Below are 25,029 nucleotides of genomic sequence, written 5' to 3'. Positions count from 1 at the left end.
TGGGTGACACCAAAACAAATCACGCACCACATCTTCATCCTTCAATCTATGCCAATGAATGTATTGGTCACGTTCAAGGAGCCTCATTAGGTGTTGCATTTCAGTGTCATCTCCTTTGATTGAAGAACGATATGCACTTCTTGCATTGTAGTTTTGTTTGATTGTGGTGCAACTGCTGTTGTTGTGCTCCTTCAACGTTAGCAGGATGTTTCTTGGTTTCACATTCGACTTCGTCATATCAGCAATCATATTTTTCTCATCATCTGTCAATCTCCCAGCATATGGATGTCCAACTAAGATCTTCGCCAATTCATGGTTGTGAATCCCACATATCAGCTTCACTGCCCAACCTTCACCTCCATGCACTGGTTTTCCACGAATCTTAAAGGGACAACCACATTTTCTAGTACTTGTGTCTCTTTTAACAAATTCTTTCTTCCTACCCTTGTACTTACCGCTCCTTTCACACCCAATTAACACAAATGAAGTTCTTCCTTTGCTGCCAGTATATGTATCAGACCTCATAATTACTGCAACAAAACCATTTTCATGGGCAACCGTTCGAGCCCACTTCAAAACATCTTCTCGGGTTGCAAAGACCTAGGACACAACCATGACATATTAATTTTTACACAAATCATACATTAGACCAAACAATTAAAACTGATCGACATGATTACCTGAGAAGTATTAAAAGCATCTGAGCAATCAACATGTGCTTCATTCACACCATAATCTTCTTCATCTTGAAAATCCATATCAACTTCTTCGGACATCGCACTATAATATGCCCATTGATCTTCGTCCATCTTAATTCAAAGTATAACTATCACCAGATTCAACATTCAACTAAATAATTTGAACGATACAGTAACCCAAAAATATTTACAAACTATGAATATCAAACTAATTCAACATTTGACAACCTCACACAAATATTTAATCTACATATACATAACCAAATTCAACTTTTAATTACATAATTTCAAAATTATAACCTACAAAGCTCATTTAACCAAAAAATACTTCAACCTAGGCAAAAAAAATCAACAATTCAACCAACAAATATATTTTTATGTTTCACATAAATTACAAATAGAATTAACCAAAATAACATTCAAAATAATCTTAAAACTAAAAAATCATAAAACGAATTACTCCACAGAAGAAGCATTCTTCTGCTGTTGATATCACAACTGCGGAAGACAGCTTCTTCCGTGAGTCTCCACGGAAGAAGCTGTCTTCCGCAGTTGTGATGTCAACAGCGGAAGAATGCTTCTTCCGTGGAGTCTCCAAGAAGACGTCTTCCACGAGACTCCACGGAAGAAGCATTCTTCCGCAGGTGTAATTTCAACAATGGAAGAAAACTTCTTCCGTGGTGTCTCGCGGAAGACATTTTTGGGTTTTTTAAAAATTGTTGGGTGCCCCTAGCAATTGCCTTAGTGTTATAGGCTTGGTTGGATGGTGGATGCAATGACCTTTTTGGATAAGTCTTTAACTTTTACTTTCTACACCCTTTTTATTTCCTTCACCTCCAAAAGACTCTGAAGGACAAAAATACCCCTCAAATGGACACCACCTATTACAAAATGGCCATTCTGAAAGAATATTACTTTCTGGTATAGTTATTCTGAAATATAATTTTCATATTCTAGAATAGGTTATTCCTAAATAGATTTTTGGGATTCCTATACACTTCCAGAATAGCTGTTTTGGAATATAATTTAGATCTTCCATGGCTTCCTTGATGTTGACGTCATCTTCTGTGTTGGAGAAGTAGTAGTGGTTGTTGAGGAAATTGATTAACGAGGAGGCCTTGACGCTTAATGAAGTGTACAATCTCAAAGAATGACTTGACAGGGATGTGCCCTGGGCAGTGCCAGCCTTGTAGGTAATGTGCATCAATGCCTGTTTGCTTACCACACATATCACATAAATATCTCTTTTGGCACCACTATGGGTTCATAGTAGCAATACAAGGAAAGGGAAGGGTTGCGTTGAATAACAAAGGAGAGGGAACTGGATGCTAGGGTGAAGGACATATTTGTCCATTAACTTTACCTATGGGTGCATGACACAAAAAGGAAGTGCAAGAAGTAATTTCCCAACTCTTACCTACTAGGAAAGAAAAGGCGCAAATGTGAAAAAGGATAAAATAAATCCAAGGCCTATTTCATTCTTCCATAATATAAAAAGGAATATTTCAATGTGCGTTTTTGCATTTCAACTCAACCTTTATGTAGATTAAAGATAGAAAAAATTGTATGTAGATTGGCAATTACCATAAGGCTTCACCTGCATTTACAAAATAAAATCGAAGAGGCATATATGACCACATCCATCTAGCCTATGTTTGTGTTCCCAACATAATTGCATATGTTTCTGAAACTTTTGTCAAACTTGGATTAAAGTTAAGTGTCTGCTTCGAGATTCAATCTAGCAATTTTGTAAAAAAAATAATATGGAAAATATACTAAAAAAAATATAATGATGTTATCCTTTTTCACAATATCGATCTCATGATATGCTTTAGATTAATTCCCTTTTTCTCTTAATTTTACATTATAAAATTATTTGTAAATCAAGTTTGCGTGAACATGCTAATATATTGAAATTTTGAGCTTCATATTAATAATATAAAAAAAATGAGCTATCATTGCATTGGTACCCATGGTGATATTGGAACGTACGTGTTAATCTATTATTACTACTTTATATCAAACCTTTTGAGAGATATATGAACATGTTAAGTTCTTCGTCTTTTTTCTGAAATAAGTTTGGGGGCCTAAAGATATACAACAAAAATGTCTTTCTATGACCGATAATTGGGTATTACAATTTGACTCACATGTAAATTACTTACCATTTGTGGTAGGTTATCAAAAGCATAATTGAAAAGGAAGTCATGCATTAAGAATGTTAAGAACAAAAGGAAAAAGTGCTACTATGTGAAGCCAAAATGCATTGGAGGAAAACTTGCTTGGTATACAAATGCTCATCAAACATAGTAACAACACATGAATGACACATGGCCCTGATGTGGAAGTCCATCCTTGGTGGTTAGAGTCATACTCGGTTCTAGCTGCTTCAATAGTTCCATTCACATTATAATCTACATGATTTTCATTTGGTTTCATCTCTGGAGTTAGTTGGACCTTCGTGTCATTCCATAAATTAAAATTGTTTGGTAGGTATGGAAATTGTAGTCTCATAGGAGAGGTACGTGATGTGCCATCATTTTCTTCTATTTTCTAAACCCTTTTTGCACCATTTTAATTATTGATTGGTCTTAATTGTCAATTAATTAGGCAGTTTTATAATTTGGGCTCATTTAGCTAATTTGATGTTTTTAATCTAATTTCAGGAATTAATGAAACATTGGGCTTAATCCGGATTTTGGTTGTGGACTTGAAGAGGGCAAATAAAGCAGCGCTTACCTTAGTTAATTTCTAATTAGGAAATTTCGCAATTTTATTTTATGTTGTTCAGTGTTTATTTCGTTTTGGGCCAGAGTATTGTAATAGGGCCCAGTGACTTTGAGTGACTCTTTTTAAATAGCTGCCTTGGGATTCGTGAGGGCATTCTATTCTGTTATGCTATTCATTATTCAGAGCTTGGTTTTAGGGTTTTCGTTTTTCTGTTTTGACGTTTCTGAGTTCGTAATGCAATTTTACGTTTTCTGCTTCTAATTACAATTTCGTTCTTGTTTCTTCTTCTACTCTCATTTACGTTTCTGTTCCATTTTACATTTCTGTTTGTTTACGTTTCTGTTCATTTATGTTTCCGTTCATTTACGTTTCTGCTTCATGTTTCAATTGCGTTCTCTGTTTGAATCCATGGAAGGCTAGATTTTCTGGTGTTGTTTCCTTTTGAGGACGAAGCCCAACTCTCTTTGAGGTTTCGTTTGTAATGTGGTTTCCTGGCAGTTTTCCCTTCACCAGTTATCCCAATTTCGTGAATATTAATCAGTGAACGCTTCGTGTTCGATTAATTGCCTCTGAGCCTAACTTGCGTTCATGCTTAATGGACGAAGGGCTAACTGGTGTATGTGGTGCCTAATCACGTAATGAAAACCCTAAGTTGATTTTCGCTTAGTAAATTGAAATAGGGTTGGATTAAGTGGTTGACTGTTAGGGACGAATTCTCCATAACCCAGGATAAGAGAGTGGCTTCTGAATCAGAGGAAACAACCTGTTTTTAATATTAGTAGTTTCGTATTCCATTTTATTTGTCTGCTCTTTAATTACCAAACAACCAAACCCCCCCCCCCCCCCATCGTTACTGTTACTGCAAGTATATTATGAACATTTGGTTTGTCACTGCTCGTTGGGAAACGACCTAGGATCACTTCCTAGTTACTGCATTTTCATGTTTATTTGATTCGGGTACGGCCTCGATCAGTACGTCACAAGTCACTAAGAATACCATTTTCTTGCTTAGAAATTGAAATATGTGTTTTGGTACTTGAGCCATGATCATTGGCATAACTCCTAAAAGAATAGCTTGTCGAGCCCTCTATATCTCCAAGGAAAAAAATAAATCAATTTGATAAAATGAGTTGGAAATAATTAATCCAAAAGAACTCAAATTGAATATTATTAAGAGGAATATTAATACCACATTCTGTAATACTCTCTTTTAACACACACTCTATGATTAGTTTAAATTTATTAAAAATTATAAAATTATGAGAGATAGTCATTAAATAAGATGTGAAACTCATAATATTTTATTATTTTCAAGAAATTTCAACTAATCAGATAGAGTGTGCAAAATAGTGTGTTGCTAGAATTTATCTATTTTTAAGGAACCACCATCAACAATTTTGTGTGATTTATGTGAATCATTCAACAATTTTGTTAAAATATAGTTTAAGATATTCTTAAAAATGCCCTATAGTGTGAATAGGTTAAGCAAACTCAAGAGTTAGAAGATTCTCATATAAAATATTATGAATAATTCAATATATCTACTTTAGAGGAGAAAAAACTCACTCATGAAGAAGCAAGTTTGAGTCCTCGGATAGAACTAGATTTTGGTTATCACCATTAGTAATCCATGACAGAGGTTGAAGATGTTGTTGAACATCCATTCTGAATGGAACATGCATTTCATTGAACTAGAAGGCAAAGTTATTTCAGTCACATGTCTCTTATTTCCAAGCCCTAGGAACTAATTTAAAAGAGAAAATTTAACGCTATTGAAACAATTATTCACCTGGTTATTGCATTGTAGTGATGCAAATTCTTGCTTTTGTATATTTTCCTGTCAAGAAGTAAGACATGTCATATATGAAATAAAATCAAGAACTTCAATTATGCGTTGTTAAGGATAGAATTGCTTACTACCATACATCTTTCCCTATTATTGAACAAGAACAAAAAAATAAGATTCTAAATAAGACTCCATATAAAAAAAAACAAATATTGTATGATGCTTCTTTATTTTGTTTTTAATCTTTTACTTCATTGGTTTGTGTCTTGTTCATAGTCTATGGATGCTTCAATTAGAACTATCATCGTTGCTAGTATTTGATTGATAATTCTTTTCAGAAGACATGATCTAACTAAGATGATCCATTTAAGTTTGTTAAATTTATTCATCTAGACTAGATAAAAGGCAAATATGAAAAATATTAGAGTTCATCAATCATAAACACATTTGTCAATTAACATGAGAACCTTGTCTCTCAACTGAATCATTGAAAAATCTTTTATAAAACTCAAGCACAGACTAATGCATGCATACCTTATGACTTCTAATTTGATTAAGTGATTCCTTGAGTGAATTTTCCATTTGACCCAATTGTTCAACACTATTGCTCGTACCAAGGTCAGTCCAATATCTGTAGAATCCAACAAAAAAATTGTGAGAACAACTTGAAACAATAGATGTTTATCATAATATAGGTAGGAAAGAAAAAAAGTTATTGTACAAATAGAAAAAATATATAAAATTCACCTTAATCTTTTGCGTATTTCATAAATATGTGTTGCCAGACTTGATCTCATAAGTCCTAAGTCCTGAATATAAAGCTACTTTTGTAAAGGATATAGCATTGAAAGAACCAATAATATATAGTAATTGAAATGGTTTACCTCAACAGTTTGAGTGCTATAGCAAAAAACATAATATTTCAGTGTCAATTTAGTAAAATAAATAGGTTAAATGTATTATAGGTGCAATTGCTAATTCAATGGCAACATGACATACCTCGTACCCAAAAAAATCTTGTATATTCACATCATGATCTAACTTTTTAAATGTTTTCTTCAATACCTAAACTTCTAGCAAAATCAATTCATTAATGAGAATTAAGATAAGGAAACAATCACTACTTTTGAAATAAGCAAAAAACAAGTGTACATTTTGGTATGGGGCATGAGTTGTAAGACATCACTTACTTCAAGACTTTCCAAATTCTTGTTGCAATTCAATGGAGAATATTTTATTAAATTCAAATATTTTTAAGACAAATGTGTAATAAATTTTGTGTTAAAGGATTTTAAATGCACTTTTTTCCCTTTCTTGTGGAGTTAGTTGAGAAAACTTTGTGATAATCCCCTTGAAGTTACTATATTCACAAAAGAAGGGAGAGAACAATTAGACAAGAAATCAAATCTTATAAATAGAAAAACAACATATAAAGAAGATTTTAAGCATGCATATATTACTATGTAGATTTTTTTAAAGACAAGGTGATTCAACAAATACATAATTTGGATAATCTAGGCAAGTTAGGGGGCCTCACAAGCATTTGGAAGAATTGTAGGAAGAAGTATCCTATTTATTATTGGCTATATACATCTATTTTATACAATAGAAGAAGTATGATAGTTTTAGGAATGGTTTTGACCTTCAGGTCCTTCATGGAAAAAAAATAGCTTCAGGAATGAAAGAAATAAATAGGAACCCGTCACGTTTAGTATAAAAAATTCACAAACTATTTATACAATAACCTTTATAACACATAAATTAATACAAAAATATCTTCATAATATTATAAAATACAATTATCAAATTAGTTGTTAAAAATAAATATTTCTATTTTCAATTTGAGTTAAGAAATGAAAAAAACATTCATTGAACACTAATTGACACATAAAGAGAGAAGAGAAAGAAATACAAGTATGGTAATTGATATTACATGATAGAAAAAGAGTGAAAGAAAAATTATGGGTGTTAATATGGTACTCCATCTAATGCTTATTATAATATCCACATTACAAGTGTCACTTGATCCTTATTATAAGGTTCAACCTAAAATGTCCTTTGTATTATTTTTTTCACAAAAATGTCTTTAATGCCCTCAACTAAATTCACCAATTTTCTTAATTTTGATAATTAGTTAATTGGACCTTATAATAAGGACCAACAAAATAGTATATAAGAATGTTTATATATTATTAATCTAAGAAAATTGAAGCCTAAAAGAGCAAGTTCTAAAGCAACTACAATAATTATTCTCTTAGTTTTTGTCCATTATATATGTTTTCAATCTCACTCTATTTTCAAAGCTTCAAGAAAGAAATTAGGGTTTAACTACTTCAATAGCAAGAGCAATATAGTAGGTTCAAATTTTGAAAGGAAAAAAAATAAGAAAAAATGATAAAAAAATGCTAAATAAATCTATGGAAAAAAATCACATATATGACCCTAAAAGAAAAAAAGAAATAAAAATGGAATCATCATGTAGGTGATACTACCATTTTTCTTAGAGATGGAAATCATTTTGTTTTGCATAATGCTTCTTTGATCTTGGAGTAGGAGTTTTTGCTTAAGCCTTATCCTATGCCTATTTCTACAATAAAGAAGTAACTCTCTTGCATTTTCTCCTATGGCCAAAGTCTCTAGCCAAGGTTTAAGAAAGCCAAAGAAAAAGTGAGACAATAATTCATAGCTACCCATGGATTTAGGAAGTGCAAATAAACTTATATATTTTTGGAAGTGCGAAAAAGAGAGACATTTTTATTGGTTTAATAAGTCAAATTAACAAAAACAAGTTCATGTACATGGATGCTCTAATAATAACACATGTATGTAATTAGTAATTAATATGATTTAATTGAGTGCATTAAGCATGTCTAGACTCTACAAGCTGAAGTCTAAATTACATTTATAGTGATTGTGTCACAAATAAATTACACAAAAATACTTATGTTTTCCCCTACATAATGAAGGTTTTCCACTTGGTGAAAACATGAGAAGTATAATATATACACCACAAAGTATAGCTAACTCAGCGGCTTTCTTCATGATTCTATTCTTTCTTTTAGCATAGGTTGCTAGAAGACCATTGGTATTTTCCATTCGCTTAATCTTTAGCTTTACTCTACCCATTTTGTAAATCTCAACAATAACATAAAAGACTCAAATTACAAAATATCCCAAAAAAAGTGCTTGAGTAAAACATTGATTTTCATTGCTTGTATGCTTGTATCAATTTAAAATAAAACATTTTTCAATAATAGACTAATTAATACCATTGCATTCATTTTTCATTTGACAAATGCTCTCTCTCTCTCTCTCTCTCTCTCTCTCTCTCACACACACACACACACAAATATTTATATCAATCTAGTGTGGAATTGATCTAGCCATCAACATATTAGGTTCCTAGATTCATACACATATCAATGCTTTAGTGTTGAGAAGGAGATAGACAAAGAATGTAAAAACAACAAAAAAAGCAAGTGACAAAAAATTTAAAAAAGAAAAGGATAGAATTAGAATAAACACATACGATGAAGTTTGTATATGTAACACAACTTGAATGATCACAATCCAAATGTCTAAAATTGTTAAGCCAATGCCAAATCAGAAAGAGAGAAAAGGGAAAATGGGGAGAATGTGGTGTGATGATACATGATAATGATGTAACATTGGTGTGACCGAAAAAATTGAATGTTGAAGCGTGCACGAGAATTGGAGAATGAAGAAAGTTAGAGATTTCATTTGATATCCCAACACACCAACAAATCACCATTAAAAACAATTATTTTCAATTGTTATGTATGCTTTTCTATCTTTAAAACCATACAAAACCATTTATGGATATACCATAATCATTTGCTTCTTCTTTCTTATTAGTTTTTGTTTACAAAATATATTCTCATCAAAGAATATCACTTTTCATGTACACTTAGATGCATCAAAGTGCCATAGATATGCACATTTTGTCATTTAATTGTATTTCTTCTAATAAAATACAATACATTCTCTCATAAGAATGATACTAGTGAACTGAGTCACCATATGATGAATAATATTTATTATTGCCTTAAAATCCATATTTAGTACTTGTAGCGTAAAGTTTTTGCTTTAAATTATATTGTAGCAATAAATTTAGCTTTTTTTTTTTACATTCCCTTTGAATGACAAGTGACTTAGGTCAAATACAATTTAAAGTTACAATTGTTTTTTCAACCAAAAACTAAAATATAAATATAAATTTTACAAAAATTAATGACGAAGTTCCATTTTTTTAGAAAGGAAGCTAAAAAATGTCATATCAAATAATATTATTATAATAACATTTTCCTTTTGGTCTTCAATATTTTTTGGTTTTTCACATTTATTCTTTTTTTTTTTTTGGAAACAATCATGTTTGAAGCATGGTCACACTAAATGTGAGCACTTTTTCCAGCAAAAATTCAAACATTGGCTCACTACATTTTGGGAGACTAATCCTTTTTGCTAGACCCAAACTTCATTGATAGCATTTTTTGGGTTTAATATTTTTAAGTCCCTAAACTTTTTAGGATTTTATTTATAGTCCCTGAACTCAAAAAGACTAGTCAATGTCCATTAACTTTTTTTTGTACCTACCTTCGTTACATAACTAACACAATTAAGGTTTGGATTTTATTTAATTCATAAATTATTTCATTAGTTTACTTATCATCATGTCATGCATATTACACACATTCAAAGCATTAATCCATTCAAATTTAGAACTTCCCTTACATATTGTCTCAAAGCTTAGGTCTTGAAAAAAAAAAGGAGAGAATGGAGAGGGTTTGAGCACAACAAGAAAAGACTTCTTCTCCCACAACAACATCAACATCACTTAAACCCATGGAAAACACCACCCCCAAAAACTAATGAGGTTTTTTCACAATACCAATTATGGGTCTACTCATAGAAAAGAGAAAGAGAAAAGAAAGAAAGCTTACCCTCCAACAAAGACTACAAGCTCAAGGTAACAAAGGAAAACAATCTTCATGCTTGAGATTGAGTGAAGAATCTCCTTGTGGGTGGTGGAGAAAATGAGAGAATGAGAGAGCTCTTGAGAGAAGAGGAAATGAGAGCTCTTTTGTGAAAATGAAGGAAAATGAATGAGGGTGTCTCTCTTGGCAGCACAAGGGGGTGGCTCATAAAGGAATAGAAGGAGTGTGAAAACGGGCTTTCCTCACTAAACCTATATCCCAACTAAAACCCCACCACAACTAGACCCATTTCTCACAACAACATAAGCATCACTTACTTCATTTATATCTTTCAACAACATAAAATAGATTTAATTATTCTTATAATTTAATTAAATCACTTAGTCATGCATTAATAAAATCACAATGTTACAGTTTTCGTCCTTTGTTTTAGTCCTTTAGCTTTTTTCATTCTTATTTTTAGTTTCTTACAAAGGACTAAAAGTAAGGGGGGAAAAGTTAGAAAACTAAGAGTAGTACAAAAAAATATTTAAGGACAAAAAAAAAAGAATTTTTTAAGATAAAAAATAGAAATCTCAAAATATAAGGATTAAAGATAGTAAACAATATTTTTTATGATTATAAAATGTGATCATCAATAGGATAACTCAAATGGATTAAAAACATCAATAGATAAATAACACTATATTATGAATTTTAGTTGAATTAAAGATCGAAACCTTAATTTGTGAAGTTATCTATTATATGACTATCTAATTGTGATTGATATCTTTCATTGATGCGTACCACAGGTAACAAGAGGAAAATCTTTAATCAAGAAAATTTAGCTCGATGGATAGAATGGTGTACATGTATTATTGTAAACTCTAGATACTTATTTTCTATTCCTATAGATAAAACAAGCAAAAAATGTTTATTTGCTTGAGTTTATAGCTTAGCTCATAAGGTTTAACTTATGTAAAAATCATTTATTTTGTTAGCTAGTTTAAGATTCTTTTTTTAAAAAAGTTTATTTAGTTAAAAAGTCAAATTCTTGAACATTAAATTTTTTAAAATAAGTCTATAGTAAGCTAACCTTTAATATAAATAATAATTATATTAATAGTCATGTATTAAATTTTTAAGAATAAAATATGTTTTAGGTCCCTCTAAAATGATAAATATTTAAATTTGAAACCTATCACTTTTGTTTCTTTAAGTGCTCTAGATGATGCTTTATACTTTAGTTTTTTTTTTATTAAATCAAAACTTATCATGCAAAGTAAATTTGTAAAACAATTTTTTAAATCATTAGGAATCATGAATTACTCGAAGATCAATCTTATATATTATTAAAGGAGAAATTTATCCCAATTTCACAACTAACTTTTATAGAAACATTATTATTTCTTATCCCCAGTGGAAATAAAAATTCTAAATTTGACAGCTTACTCCCTTTTATGTCTAAGAACATAAATTATAAAATCATACATACAAAACAACCCAAGCACCCAAATATTCTTTCAGAAGACTTTTTAGATTTCAACTTTTATATATATATATATATATATATATATATATATATATATATATATATATATATATATATATAATCTCACAATTGATTAACAATCAATTTTTCATAACAACAATGAGGCTGAAGAATCAAATTAAAAAAGAAAAAACAAGTTTAATGACCTAAAAAAAGTTAAAACCTAGTAAAAAAAATCTAAAAACCTAATTAATAATTATCAAATAGTTTGGTAACCTATAGATAATTTTAAAAAAACATTGGTATTTCTCAAATTTTCATCCCTTTGATTCTCCGTGTTGTTAAAAATCATTCAACCTAGTGAAATTTTTCTATCCGTGAAAATCAAAGACACTATAAAAAAATTTATACCAATTTATACATCATATTTAACCAACCAAGTAAAACCCTTTAATTCAGTCTAACCCAATGAACCTAGGGTTGCTTGGGGCACCCAACATTTTTGCTGGTACACCCAACAGTTTTCCAAAATACCAAAAATGCCCTTATGAGTATTTTTGGTTATAAATAACATATTAGCTTTTTTCATTTCTGTAGCACCTTTTTTTTTAAAGTTGTACTCCCTTAGTATAACTTGTTTTCATTAGCGTCCTTTGTGAGTGTTTATTGTCGCCAGTGATGTACGTGCGTTGTTTACGAATATACGGTGAAGTTTGGTGGTTTTTTGTCGCCGAAGAAGAAGAGGTGCGTATTTATTTTTCAAAACCATACAAAGTTTCAATTCGTATGAACCATATAGATTGCCAATTTGTATAAATCAATCTGTATGTTTTGAATTTTTTTAAAAATGATAATTTATTTAAATTTTTTTATATATTTAATTTATTTACAAAATTTGATAATTAAACAAATTTGATATTCAATTGAATGTTGTATTTAGATATTTATTACAGTAATTAATAGTTAAAAAATATGGTATTTAATCGAATGATGTATTTGGATGTTTATTATAGTGATTGAAAATTAAACAAGTATGATATTTAATTGAATGATGTATTTAGATGTTTATTACATCAATTGATGATTAAACAAATTTGATATTTAATTGAATGATGTACTTAGATGTTTATGACAATGATTGAAAATTAAACAAATTTGGTATTTAATTGAATGATGTATTTAGATGTTTATATATGTAAAAAAAACACATTATTAGACCAAAATTAACTATAATAAGGTCAAAAAATACATTATTAGATTTATGTTAATAATGTATTTTTTTACACATGTAAATTTTTATTAAACCTATGATTTTTATTTACAATTTATATATGTAAACAAATTAATTATAAGATAAAAATTAATTGTCACAAAATTATTATGTAAATTTACATGTGCATTAAATATACATTAAAAATTTTAGTATTATATATAGCGACATTAATTATTTTATAACATAATTGGTCTATTAGCTTAGTTTGTTAGAGCGTCATGCTAATAATGCAAAAGTTATATGTTTGATTCTTACTTGAACTATTAATTTTAAATTAATTCTTAAAACATATCTTTAAAAAAAAAAAAAGTATGAGGCTTACGGATTAGCAATCCGTATGAGACTTACAGATTACCAATCCATATCAATTTTACGGAAGGACAAAACCAGAATTTTACATACTAGGTGTCCCAACAAAAATACTTAAGTGCCCAGAACAATTTTCATCGACCCAGAGAGCTAGATATAAATATCAGCCCAAATACCTCAAACCTCGAACAAGCAAGGCCTATAGTAAGTCCTAATGAACTCGTAAAACCAAGCCCAGTAAAAAAACGACATCGTCTCATACACAAGAAACGACCCACCGTTTACGTTTCGTGATTATTATAGATCCATACACCGCGCCAGGTCACCATCATCATCGTCGTCGTCGTCGACACGACATGCCGTCGATACTGAAACTCTTCTCCCTCCCAAAACCCTTAACCCTCAGACCGCAATTTTCGCGCCACCCGACAACAACCTCGGACCGTGGCCTCGTATTCCACGAAAAGGTGCTCTACCTTAAAGCCCTCAAAGTGAACCCCAACAAGGCCTTTCGCTTAAACCCCACCCTCCGCTCTTCCCCTCTCTCAACCCTAAAATCAGTGACGCGCTCCCTTTCTTCGTTGGGCATTCCACGCGCCGCCATGGGTCGCATCCTCGACATGCTCCCCGTGCTCCTCACGTGCGACCCCTATTTACAATTCTACCCCCTCCTCGACTTCCTCCTCCACGAGGTCCCGATCCTCTACCCCGACGTCCACCTCTCCATCCTGCGCAGCCCTAGGTTACTCGTTTGCAGCGTTAACAACCAATTGCGACCAACGTTGTGCTTTCTGAGGGAATTAGGGTTTAGTGGGCCCCACTCGCTCACGTGCCAGACGACCCTGCTGCTCGTTTCCAATGTGGAGGACACCCTTTTGCCCAAGATTGAGTTTTTGAAGGGTTTGGGGTTCACCCACGAAGAGGTTGCTAACATGGTCGTGAGGTCACCTGGGTTGTTGACTTTTAGTGTGGAGAAGAATTTGGGGCCGAAGGTGGAGTTTTTCTTGAGGGAGATGAATGGGGATGTTGCTGAGCTCAAGAGGTTTCCACAGTACTTCTCTTTTAGCTTGGAACGGAGAATTAAGCCGCGGTTTGGGATGCTAAGACGTGTTGGCGTGTCAATGAATTTGGAAGATATGTTGAAGGTTAGTGATGGCGGGTTTAATGCTAGGTTGGTTGATTCAACCTCGAGATTTTTTAGGTAACCATGACCACATCACAATTGTAATTGCAGCCACATTTATTTGCAAGTTCCTGCCGTGTTAAGGATTGCGATGTGACTACCATCGCAATGTAAAACCTTCATTGTTGGTTTTGCTAAAAGTATAATGGTTGGTGAATATATGTGCATTAGTTAATGGCTGTTAAGTTGTGGTAGAGAAAGGGCTGCTTGGGATTCATAGGAAGCTAGATTTTGGTTATGGAAAATGAGGAGTTGGATTTAGGTGCACTTTAGAGAGTAATGTACAGTATTGGAATTGTAGAATTGATTTTATTGATGAGATATATGTGCATGTAATATGAACTATTGTGTTGTTAGAATCTAAATTGTCAACTTTCTAATCAACTAGTGTAAGTAGGTACTTTATCCCTTGAAAGTGCATTTCTCGATTTAGAGCAGTTAAATCCCAAAAAATAAGCGTCCCTCCATGAGATTTAATGTTATCCAATTAGTGGATCTATTCCAATTCCCCTACCCTTTGGCTGGCAATAAAAAAGTACTTCAAGTACTTTTGCCCAAGGTTGCTGACAATCTGTGATGTGAATTACTGGACCACAAATAATTTGTTAAATAAATGCACTTTGATAGCCTTGGGCTTTGTTGAATCATTGATGTAAGTTTTTGATAATAAGGTCTGCTCAATTTGGTTTAGTTTTGTTAAACTTCAAAATCTCAGGCAATTTTTTTGGCTCTATTGTCCACTGGGATTCTGTTATATTTCATATGTGTGGATATTCCTGCCATTTATCTGTGCTTGCGTGATAATTTAAGATTTTCTGAATGTTACTGTGCCCAGTTATTTTATTTATTTTAAAATTTTCCTAGCATGAGTCTTTTTGCCGCAGTTGTGAAATGATGTTGCAGCTCATGTTTCAGCTCATTATTGAACACTAGATTGAGACAATAAAGTTGTGTGAAAGGAACTAAGTGCACTTGATGCAAATGCAAAAAATATAGTGTCTGCAAAGAGTTTTTGATTTCTATGAATCGAATCTCAGTAATTGGTCCAGAACTGAGGGAAAATAGCACTGATGTGCATACAAGGTTGTACCAAGTTTCTTCTTTGACATGGTGTAATGAACTGATGTCGCTGAAAAAGTGAAGTACCTAAAACCAGGTTGCTTCATATTGTAGTCTTTGGGCCTCTTGGCCCTTCTTAGTTCTTATCAACAAAAAAAGAAGAGAAAAATAACCAAATTGCTTTGTCAAGGATCGATTTTCTATGTCAATATTCTATATATACGTGGGTGATGCCATGGAGTTTGATAGGCTATATAAAATAGATGGCCTCCTCAAACGCCTACGCATCATGATTAATTTATTTTGTTGATACTTTAGCTTATTCTAACAATATAAAATTAATTACATAAGGGATGAAGTGATATGGGCCGGACTTAAGCCCAATCCATATAATAACTCTCCCAAGTCCAAACAATATGAAAGCCCAAAATTATAAGTGTAGACCAAAGTTAACACCAGTAACAAGATAATGAACGTAGGTTCATTATCTTGTTTCTACACCACAATCAATGAATAATTGTCCACAATAGGCCTATGTGTCAAGGATTTCAGCTCAACTTTGATGTCTATATATACTGGCACTGCTGTTACTATAGCAAATAAACATTTAATATACATTATCAATTTATCATTTTAGTAATATTATGACTGATTTGAGCATCCAAGTATCTTTTTGCATTTATATACTCATTTTTTACTGGAGTCTTAGCCGACCTCAAAATATTTTGGGTCCCAGTTTATCAACAACATCATATATTTTAGAGTCCAGTCCAGCTCAACTTGGTGTGTCTTGAACACATCAACAATCTATCTTGGATACCTCAGCCTCAGGGACCGTCTGTTAGGAAAAATGTTTTTTTTTTTGTTTTTTTTTCTTAAAAAAATGTACAGGAAATGGTGAAAGCAAAAAATGAAAAATAAAAAAATAGAAATAGAAAAGAATTTGTTTTTACTGTTTTTTGTGTAAACTTTTAAAAATAATGTGATTTTGTTTGTAATTAAAAATAAAATGGAAAATAAAATCAAAAAATATTTTCTCACCATAAACAAATCATAACAGACCATTTTGGACACATCATTGGCGTCCATTTCAGATGGATCAGCAAGAATTAAATGTTTTGTACAACTGCCTCAAATGTTTTTATTTTTCTTACAAAAAACAACTGATGAGAATAATTTTTTGAATAATTATAATTTCTATTAAAATAGGTTGTGTGCTCAGAAGGTACTAAACATTGAAGTTATAACACAAGAACATGTAACGGCCGAAAATGTTCTACAACCAAATTGCTATTTAATTGCAACGGGATCACAAGTTTCACAACAGATTCGTTTAGCATTTGAACAGAATAAAAAACTCCAATTGTTGCCACCTGTCCTAGTCTTGAACTGTTTAATAATAATAATATTTTTCTGCAGAGGATAATTTTTTATATAATTAAAATTCATAATAAATAAATAATTTTATATAAATTTTATTTTAACTAAATTTATGATGAATAAATATCTTTAAATATATTAAATATATTTTAAATTTACAATGAATAATTTAAATTGTCATATAAAATTATATGAATAATTTCTTTTAAAAATATTGAATAATTTAAGCCAAATATATTAAAATGGATGAGTAATTAATTAAGAAAATCAAAGTATATAAATAAATAGAATATGAGTTATTTTATATGGTTGAAAGAATCTATTTAACCTACTTCAAGAATGGTGGGTGAAATGTTCTTCTAAAGGAGATAAAAGAGAAAATATTTAATTAAGAGTATATTATATCTTCAAATTATGTATTCTAATTTATAATATAAAAATAAATAGGCTAAAATTTCCTTTCGTATAATATTTCCCATGGTCTTTTTTTATAAGACTTATTTAGTAGATTAAGGAAATTAGTTAACTTATGTAGTAGAATTAAATTTATCTTAAATTTTTATTTTCTGCCAAAATTATTTTAGACATGCTCTGGTTCTTTATTCAAATATTTTTATTGACTTTAGATATTTTAATTCCTATCATCCTTGATATACTTATTGCTTTTATTTTCTATTGGCAATACATGTAAGAGAATTTCCAAAATGCTCTACACACAAGACAACAATTAGTCTCTAAAAGAATAATAGATATTAATATATTTTATTTACTATTTATTAAATACAGAGTAATGACACGTAATTAAGGTTATTATTGTAAAAAAAATAATACATGATACATTTTATATTATTTCATATAAAAAAGTCTAAATAAGACTTCTAATTAGGTTCTTATAATTAGGATCGGAAGAAATAATATAGATCATGCATCACATCATGAAGTTCAATATCTAAACATGTGGTCTTGCGTCTTAGAGTTTGTTCAGTACTGCCTCAAGTATCATGTAATGCGCATATGCCTGAAGAAAGAAAGAGTTGTTTATGTGTATTTCAACTGTGTTGCTTAGAGAGAGAGAGAGAGCATCAAATCCGCGTAAATTATATATTAATTGTTTCCAAACACACATTTACTATATAGTCTTCATATGTCGGCCATGATTCTATCTTGAATACTCAACAAAGAATGACCTTGTCAAAAGGGTTTCATGTTTAGGATGACTTTCATCATAATTAATATGAGGAAGAGAATGTTTCTTTCTTTTTTCTTTTCCTGCCCAGAGGGTTTATTGCATATATACTATGTAGTGCCTATTACATAGCTAGCCTTCTTAATTTGATCTTGCCTGACGTTGTATATTGGGTTGGTCCATGTGTATAACTGGTAAAAAGGACCAAGTGGGGGATTGATTTGTCTCTTTGGATGTACTAATAATTTAATTGACCCTTGGTGGATATTTTCATCTGAGGGGTGACGCAGTGTCACAATTAATTTGAGCATATAATAGTAGTTTAAGATGTTGTAATTCATGGAAGCATCTGGGTCCCAAGTGGACGAGGTTACTGACAGGTCGGTGCCAAGTTTTAACAACTATTAATGGTTTGTACCCAGTTAGATGAGATTGCAGGAGTACTATCTCCAAGCAAAGTAGCAATAATTCTCATGGCAGTCCATCCGTAGAGTAAAATTCAGGGCCTGTTTGTTTCCTGTTTGTTTTACCCTTTCGAATTTTTGCACATACCTACAAAATTAGGTTATAACAATTAATTTTATGTAACATAAAAGACTTATGATCATGCACTCACTAAAATAGTTTTATACTATCTTCAATTATTATAATTTATTATTTATATAATTTTTAAGATAATTATTATAAATGTCAACAAAATCATCAAGCATCATAATTTGTAACTAAATGTCACTACAAATTAATACATGTCCTTTTTTCTCACATAAAAAAGGTAAAATTATACATTTAAATTTTATAATTATCTTATGATTTTAATTGTCATCCATGGACAATTTTACATTATAAATTTAATTACAAATTATTATTGATATAAAATAATTATGTCTAAAGTCAATAAATTTATCTGATCATTGAATAACAACATAAAATTTAACGTAACCTTTTTTCTCTACCTTTATTAAATTTTAATCCTTATATAAAAAACATTTTTGTGCACAATGTATCACTCGAAAATTTTTGTAGTAGTCTTACTAAGTCAAAAAGTGCTATACTCTATCTAATGTTAGTAATGGAGATTAAAGTTTAACTTTTCAAATGAGAACTTCAAGAATCAAAGATCATCCTGCACATGAATAAACTACTGTGTGATCATTTGAATTTAAATAGTAGTCTCTAGTTCAAATCTTAAGTTAAATGTTCCAACACACAACAATTTTGCTACTCATAATAGTCTTGTTCAATTCAAAAAGAATTTACCTTGTCTAAAATACCAGTGATTTGTTAAAAAGAAAAAACTTTAAGAACCAAATATCTCAAAAATATGAAAGGGTGTCTCATTAAGACCATGAGGGGAATTATTTACTGTTGGCCTCCAGTTTGAAAGGGAACGTAGAGAGAAATTGCAGTAGGGTCGACCAATTTTATGATTGTTCTGATCTCTGAAGCCAATTCTCCAAGCATTTGATGAAACTTGCCACGGTGCCCCTCTTTGCATTACCAATTATAACAAAGGACCTGTCACATCACGGACGCAGAATACTGTGTGGAAATGTGATTTTGCTTCAATGATAATAATGCAGCTGGAACAACAACTAGCTTTGGACGTACTAGGATTTTTGTTGTTTCTTTTTCTGTTCCAAAAGTTTATTAACTTAGTATCTTTTTTAAGTCTTGCTAGCTAGAACTCTCGAGTATTTCAATATTTTTGTGAATTACTATAACATAGTGGATCATATGGTATCTTATAGGATATATAGGAAGCTTTTGATAATTGGGTTCCTCTAAGGGGTACAAAGAGAATGAGAAACACATCAGAAAAGGTGAACATGCATATAACCCTTAAGCACCAATATTTCCCTTATGGCAAAAAGCTTTTTCATAAATCATAGGGTGCTCAAAGGGATGCAGATACTAGTCAGTGTCAGATCCTCATGCATTACAAGAATAAAAAAGTAACATGTTTGTGGCATGCACGTTGGCCATGAACAACCGTTGGGCCTGCTATGTTTCTTCAGAACTGCACATTACGGGGTCTACGCACGTTGTCTGCTACAATCACCTCTCAAAAGGAGTACTGAGGGAAAATTGTTAGTATTCAAGGGCATAGACTTCGTGCATGTTTTAGATTAAAGTTGGGATAATTCAAAAGTAATTTTACTTTGAAAGCAACAAAGTTTCTCGTCTTATTTTATGCAGTTTATAGTGTGTTTGGATAACACCTAAGAATCAATTTTATGCAGTTATTTATTGTTTTGCCTTCATCATGAAAAAATAATTGATTATTTCTCACCATAAATCTAATCACCATAAATCTAATCCAAACACATTATGAATTAGCCAACATAGTATAGTATGATTTAGCATATAACAATGCCTATAGCTCTTAATTAAGGATGCAGTAAGGAATTTGATTCCTAAGTCTATGCGAATAAAAGAGGTAAATAAACACTTTAAGAAAATCCCAATACTTCAAGATATTATTAGTCTTTAGTTTTTTTATTAAAGGATTCTCTGAAATAAAAAAAAAAAAAAAGAAGTGACAGACAATTCCTCTGTGTTAGGAAAATTGTTTCTCATAGCCAATGAATATAAGAAAATAATATATAAATTCAACATTGTCCTTTCTCTCCTTTCTACTATCCTTTCTATCTTCCAATGCAATTACTTAATAATCAGTTCTTGCTAAAAATAACCCGATTGAATACTGTAGAAAAAAGTGCTCATAATCACAACTATACCCACAAGTTTTTGACTAGCAGCAGTGTGTCCCTTATACAGTGATACTTCGCATGGTTTACTATAAAATAAGGTTATCAAACTTGAGAGTTTAAGTATACTTGTGAGAATTTCATAAACTCGATTCATAGATTTAACTCGTAGACTCGTAAAAGTATACTTCATATAAAAATAATAACAAAATATCTATAAATAACATACTAATTAAACAGTTCAACAATATAATAAAGCAAAATAATAAATCATAAAGTTCAAAATATTTAAATAACCAAGTCTAGTAATACATCACCACTAGACAATAACTTGTAGAGGTTATAATAGTGGCAGATCATTTTCATTGAGTGTTTGATGTTATTAGAAAACAAATGTTTGGTATTATTAAAGGTGAGAATTTTATATTTGAGAATAACATACTAAATGAAAGTATGTTGAATGCTAAACAGACACAAAATAATAAAAAATGACTTACATTTTGGTCTAATTTTTTTAACTTGCTAACTTGTTGACTCGATAGTAAACTTGAGAGTCTACCAAGTTTACTTAGAATTTACAATCTACTAAAAAAGAATTTATTCAAGAGTCAACTCGTAAAAGACAAGTGAACTCGTAAACTCGTAAGAGTTAACGAATTAACTCAAAAATTTGATAACCATGTTATAAAATATTGTTCATTCAAGCCTCCTCGGAGAGAAGTTAGTCCAAACTTAATACTATCATTAGTAACGTATGAACACTCATATATTGTATACTATATAAATTTAATTGACTTTTTTTTTGTTTTTTCTATTTTTTTTCCTCTCATGTCATCTTATAATAGTTTGACAATAGGTCATCTAATAGATAACAATAATCATTAGAACAAAGTCTAATATCATCCTAAAATTTAATTTTAAATTTAACTTAATCATATAAAATCTACTTTTAAGATGTGAATTATCGTTCGCTTATACAATATCTTAATCATTACTGGTGAGTTAATGTGAAATTTTCAATACTTTTATCTCTTTATCTCTTTATGTATCCATAAATCATTTTCTTTAAAGTGTACATGTTATCAAACTCTTTTACTGTGTAGTTAAACCACTTATTTGTCATGAGTTGTTAACATCGGGGAAATCGGAAGTGGGGGGAAACCAAGACGAACTTGCACATATTGAATGTGCAATGAAGTCATCAACTTCTTCAGCCCTTTATGATATGTTTTTGACTCAGTCATGTGTTACTCACTGTTCGAGCTTATTAGTTACTACAGTCTAAATACTCTATCTTATTAGTTATTATCATTATATTTGCCATCATAGCATTTTACATTCGTCCTTTGTTTGGATATATATTCACTAAAGTTAGCTACCCATTATAGAAACGACTAAAGTCTTCATATATAGTCACGAACCCCATATGGTTTTCAAATCATTTACAAAGATATATTCTTTATAATTATGATATATGGTAAAATTATTAAAGTTTTTTATAATTACTTTGAAAGTTAAATATAAGATATGGTTTTTAATTAGTTAATATTGTAAATAAACTCTATTTTTGCTCCCCACGTATCCTTAAACAAATAATGAAGGGAAACGATAGATCAATAAATACTTCGTTTCGCTTATTACTGGCAGAGCATAAACTTCTTGTGCCTTGAGGTATGGACCACAGATAATCAGATTTAGGTATGGACCATAGATCATCAGATTTAGATTTTCAACGTTGAATTGAGTTTTGATGTTTGAATGTTGTCTTTTCAATGATTATTTTGTTTCATGTGACACACATTTAGGAGTATAACAATAATAATAATAATAATAATAATAATAATAGGTTTATATCCTCTATCATTGAAATGCAACTATAATGCACCGAGATTCCACTTTTATAGTTGATTGCTAATCTGTACAGCATCTACAGGCAAGCATAGATAAATCAAAATTTAAGTTCTGATTAGGATTATATTTATTTTACTCCACTTCCAGGCTGTTGTTCTTTTGCCGTAGAATTTCTAGCAGCTTTATAAGAAGTTGGATTTGACAAACACCATTATTCATGATAGGTTCCTAAAATAATATGTAACTATATCATGGTTTTAAATGCATATGCTGTAGTATTGTTAATGCACTTGGTCCATAGGACTATAGCACATATTGAAAATGATTTCTAGCGTCCAAATTAAATTAATTTGTGGCAGAAACACTGCAATTGATTTTACATGTGTCAAAAAGGAGAAATGCATTTACACCCTGCAGCTACCTGGGTCCAGCTAGCCCTAAAACGTAGGTCTTCTACTGTTTGTAATCAGAATAACTATAAATTTTCTTAAATATAGCATCTTTATTATTATTATTTTTTTTACTTTGACGTACAACTTGCTTGTCTTCATTTTTTGTAAAGACTTCTTGTAGAGTTTCTATAGCATTAATTAGGTAATAAGAGATTTAGAGAATAAATTCTCAATAGTTTTAAATGTAATTTTAGAAAAATTATATAATTGTTAGCAAATGTAATACTATTAATTAAATTCCTTTATTCTTATAAAATAAAAAAAAATTCTTATATACTAAGACCAATTTTTATTTTGGTGCAAATATTAAGACCAAAGTTAATAGATAGAAAAGTATATCTGAATATCTCTACCTCTACTTCTATAAGTTAGAATGGGATGGCCTGGTTTTGACTCTGTCATCTAAGACTCAGCCCTTTCCTTTTCATTAAGAGATTGATTTTGATTCTTCCTGTTTCATAAAATCTTGCAGAGATCTTTCTGCATCGATCTATACATGCACAAAAATTTGGATATTACATTTACTGCATGTATCGGTGAAAATAAATTTGGTATAGTTACGTCTTCAATGCTCCCCGAGAAACTAGGATCATCCATGATATGGTCATACTTAGACTTAGTAAGGAATATGGATAAAAAAAATTTGGTGTGTGAATCAAGTATTCCATGATATTGAAAACTAAAGGTTAATCTCTCGGCTGGATAATTTATAACCATATATTTATGAGATAAGGTTATGATCATTAAATATGCATGTAATTTTCATTTTAATTAAAATGTTATATTACTATTTGTTCTTCTCTTCTTAAATTAAATAATATACAAGCTCGATTAGTAATAATTACTTGCACTCCGATATTTAGCCGACCATAAATCATGAAATAAGTGACATCAAGGGTTAATATTATATCTAGAGTTACTCGTCATTTTCCTTGTTATTTAATTATGGAGTAGTTGTCTTAGGCTTCGTTCTCTTTCTTACCTACCGTATTGTTGTTTTATGATTCTTTTAAAATGCACTTTTGTTTTTTTGGCCGAGTAACCCAACCAATTACTGGCAGTCCTTGTTCAAAATCATCAAGTCAAATTCAGTTACATCAATTTTTAAGAACGGTCGATCTCATGATTTTTGAAGTGTACTTATACCATAAAAGATGAAAAATAATTGTAAAAATATTGACATTTTATGTTATCAAATTACTAGCATTGAGAACTCTATTAGTGATATATATAGTGGTTCATTATATTTTGCGATGAGCGTATATTATTCTTTAGTAGTCTTTATCAAATTTCGTTCAAAACAATGTTCGGGTTATATTCTATGAAAATGAAAGCAAATCTAAAGAATTTAGTTTTTCTCTGTTCATTACACCTGACCATGTTCAAAGCCTTGAATGTTCTGGAAATATTGGTTAACTTTATGCAACTGAAGTATGACACACAAGAGGTGGTCCAAAACCTTTTTGCAGTTAAAGATAAGGATTTGAGAGGGTGTTGTTATTTTTTTTTCTAGTTTCTTTCAATAATTTGCTAGGCATATATTGGTTGCATTTGTTGATCAGTAAGTAGTTCAGTATCTCTTATATTTTCAATTTAGTTTTTTTTTTTTGGAATAGTAGTTATATTTTTTATTCAAAAGAAAATAATAGTTATATATATATACACATATGTAGCAATTTAAATTTTCTCTATTGAGTTATGGTTTTTTAGCCTTGACTCACCTTAAATCGAATTTTTAGCTCCGTCGCGAGAGATGAAATCGGCGGAAAGAAATAAGAGGAAAATAAATATGAAGGTTAAAAATTAAGGAAGGCATAAAGTGAAAAAGGATATATATGTTATTTGGATAAATAAAAATAAGAGGGAAAGTAGAGAAAATTCTCTCTACTTATAAAGAAATAAATAAATTACATAAAACAACTCTTATAACAATAATAAAAAATAATTAATTTAACCAAAAAATATTAAACTTTTTACTGTAATATATT

The 25,029-nt window shown here is 30.6% G+C and overlaps 2 protein-coding genes across 2 annotated transcripts; one reads left to right on the top strand and one right to left on the bottom strand.

Annotated features, from left to right (window-relative positions):
• Positions 1–4,405: 4,405 nt before the first annotated feature.
• On the bottom strand, positions 4,406–8,340 carry LOC114406800 (agamous-like MADS-box protein AGL30). The gene is made up of 5 exons (XM_028369624.1): positions 8,240–8,340; positions 5,749–5,845; positions 5,218–5,265; positions 4,995–5,119; positions 4,406–4,523 (listed from the first exon to the last, which is right to left on the bottom strand). Exons 1-5 carry the CDS (start codon positions 8,338–8,340, stop codon positions 4,406–4,408), a joined length of 489 nt encoding a protein of 162 aa, XP_028225425.1.
• Positions 8,341–13,433: 5,093 nt separating this feature from the next.
• On the top strand, positions 13,434–14,789 carry LOC114411398 (transcription termination factor MTEF1, chloroplastic-like). Its single transcript, XM_028375094.1, has one exon. The coding sequence runs from the start codon at positions 13,579–13,581 to the stop codon at positions 14,425–14,427; it is 849 nt and encodes a 282-aa protein (XP_028230895.1). The 5' UTR covers positions 13,434–13,578; the 3' UTR covers positions 14,428–14,789.
• Positions 14,790–25,029: the final 10,240 nt, after the last annotated feature.

Source organism: Glycine soja, chromosome 1 (genome assembly GCF_004193775.1).
Source record: "Glycine soja cultivar W05 chromosome 1, ASM419377v2, whole genome shotgun sequence".
Taxonomy (NCBI): domain Eukaryota; kingdom Viridiplantae; phylum Streptophyta; class Magnoliopsida; order Fabales; family Fabaceae; genus Glycine; species Glycine soja.
The sequence above is the reverse complement of the archived record's forward strand: the minus strand, read 5'-3'. Positions and strand labels throughout refer to the sequence as shown.

What these genes read in the sequence shown, in the direction of transcription:
- LOC114411398 (XM_028375094.1), top strand. Translation starts at nt 13,579, where the DNA reads ATGCCGTCGATACTGAAACTCTTCTCCCTCCCAAAACCCTTAACCCTC.
- LOC114406800 (XM_028369624.1), bottom strand. Translation starts at nt 8,340, where the DNA reads ATGGGTAGAGTAAAGCTAAAGATTAAGCGAATGGAAAATACCAATGGT. An exon ending in ATCAAATTAGAAGTCATAAG is followed by an intron (nt 5,266 to 5,748) that starts GTATGCATGCAT and finishes ACTTCTTGACAG; the next exon opens with GAAAATATACAAAAGCAAGA. An exon ending in TCAAACTTGCTTCTTCATGA is followed by an intron (nt 4,524 to 4,994) that starts GTGAGTTTTTTC and finishes TTTTTTCCTTGG; the next exon opens with AGATATAGAGGGCTCGACAA.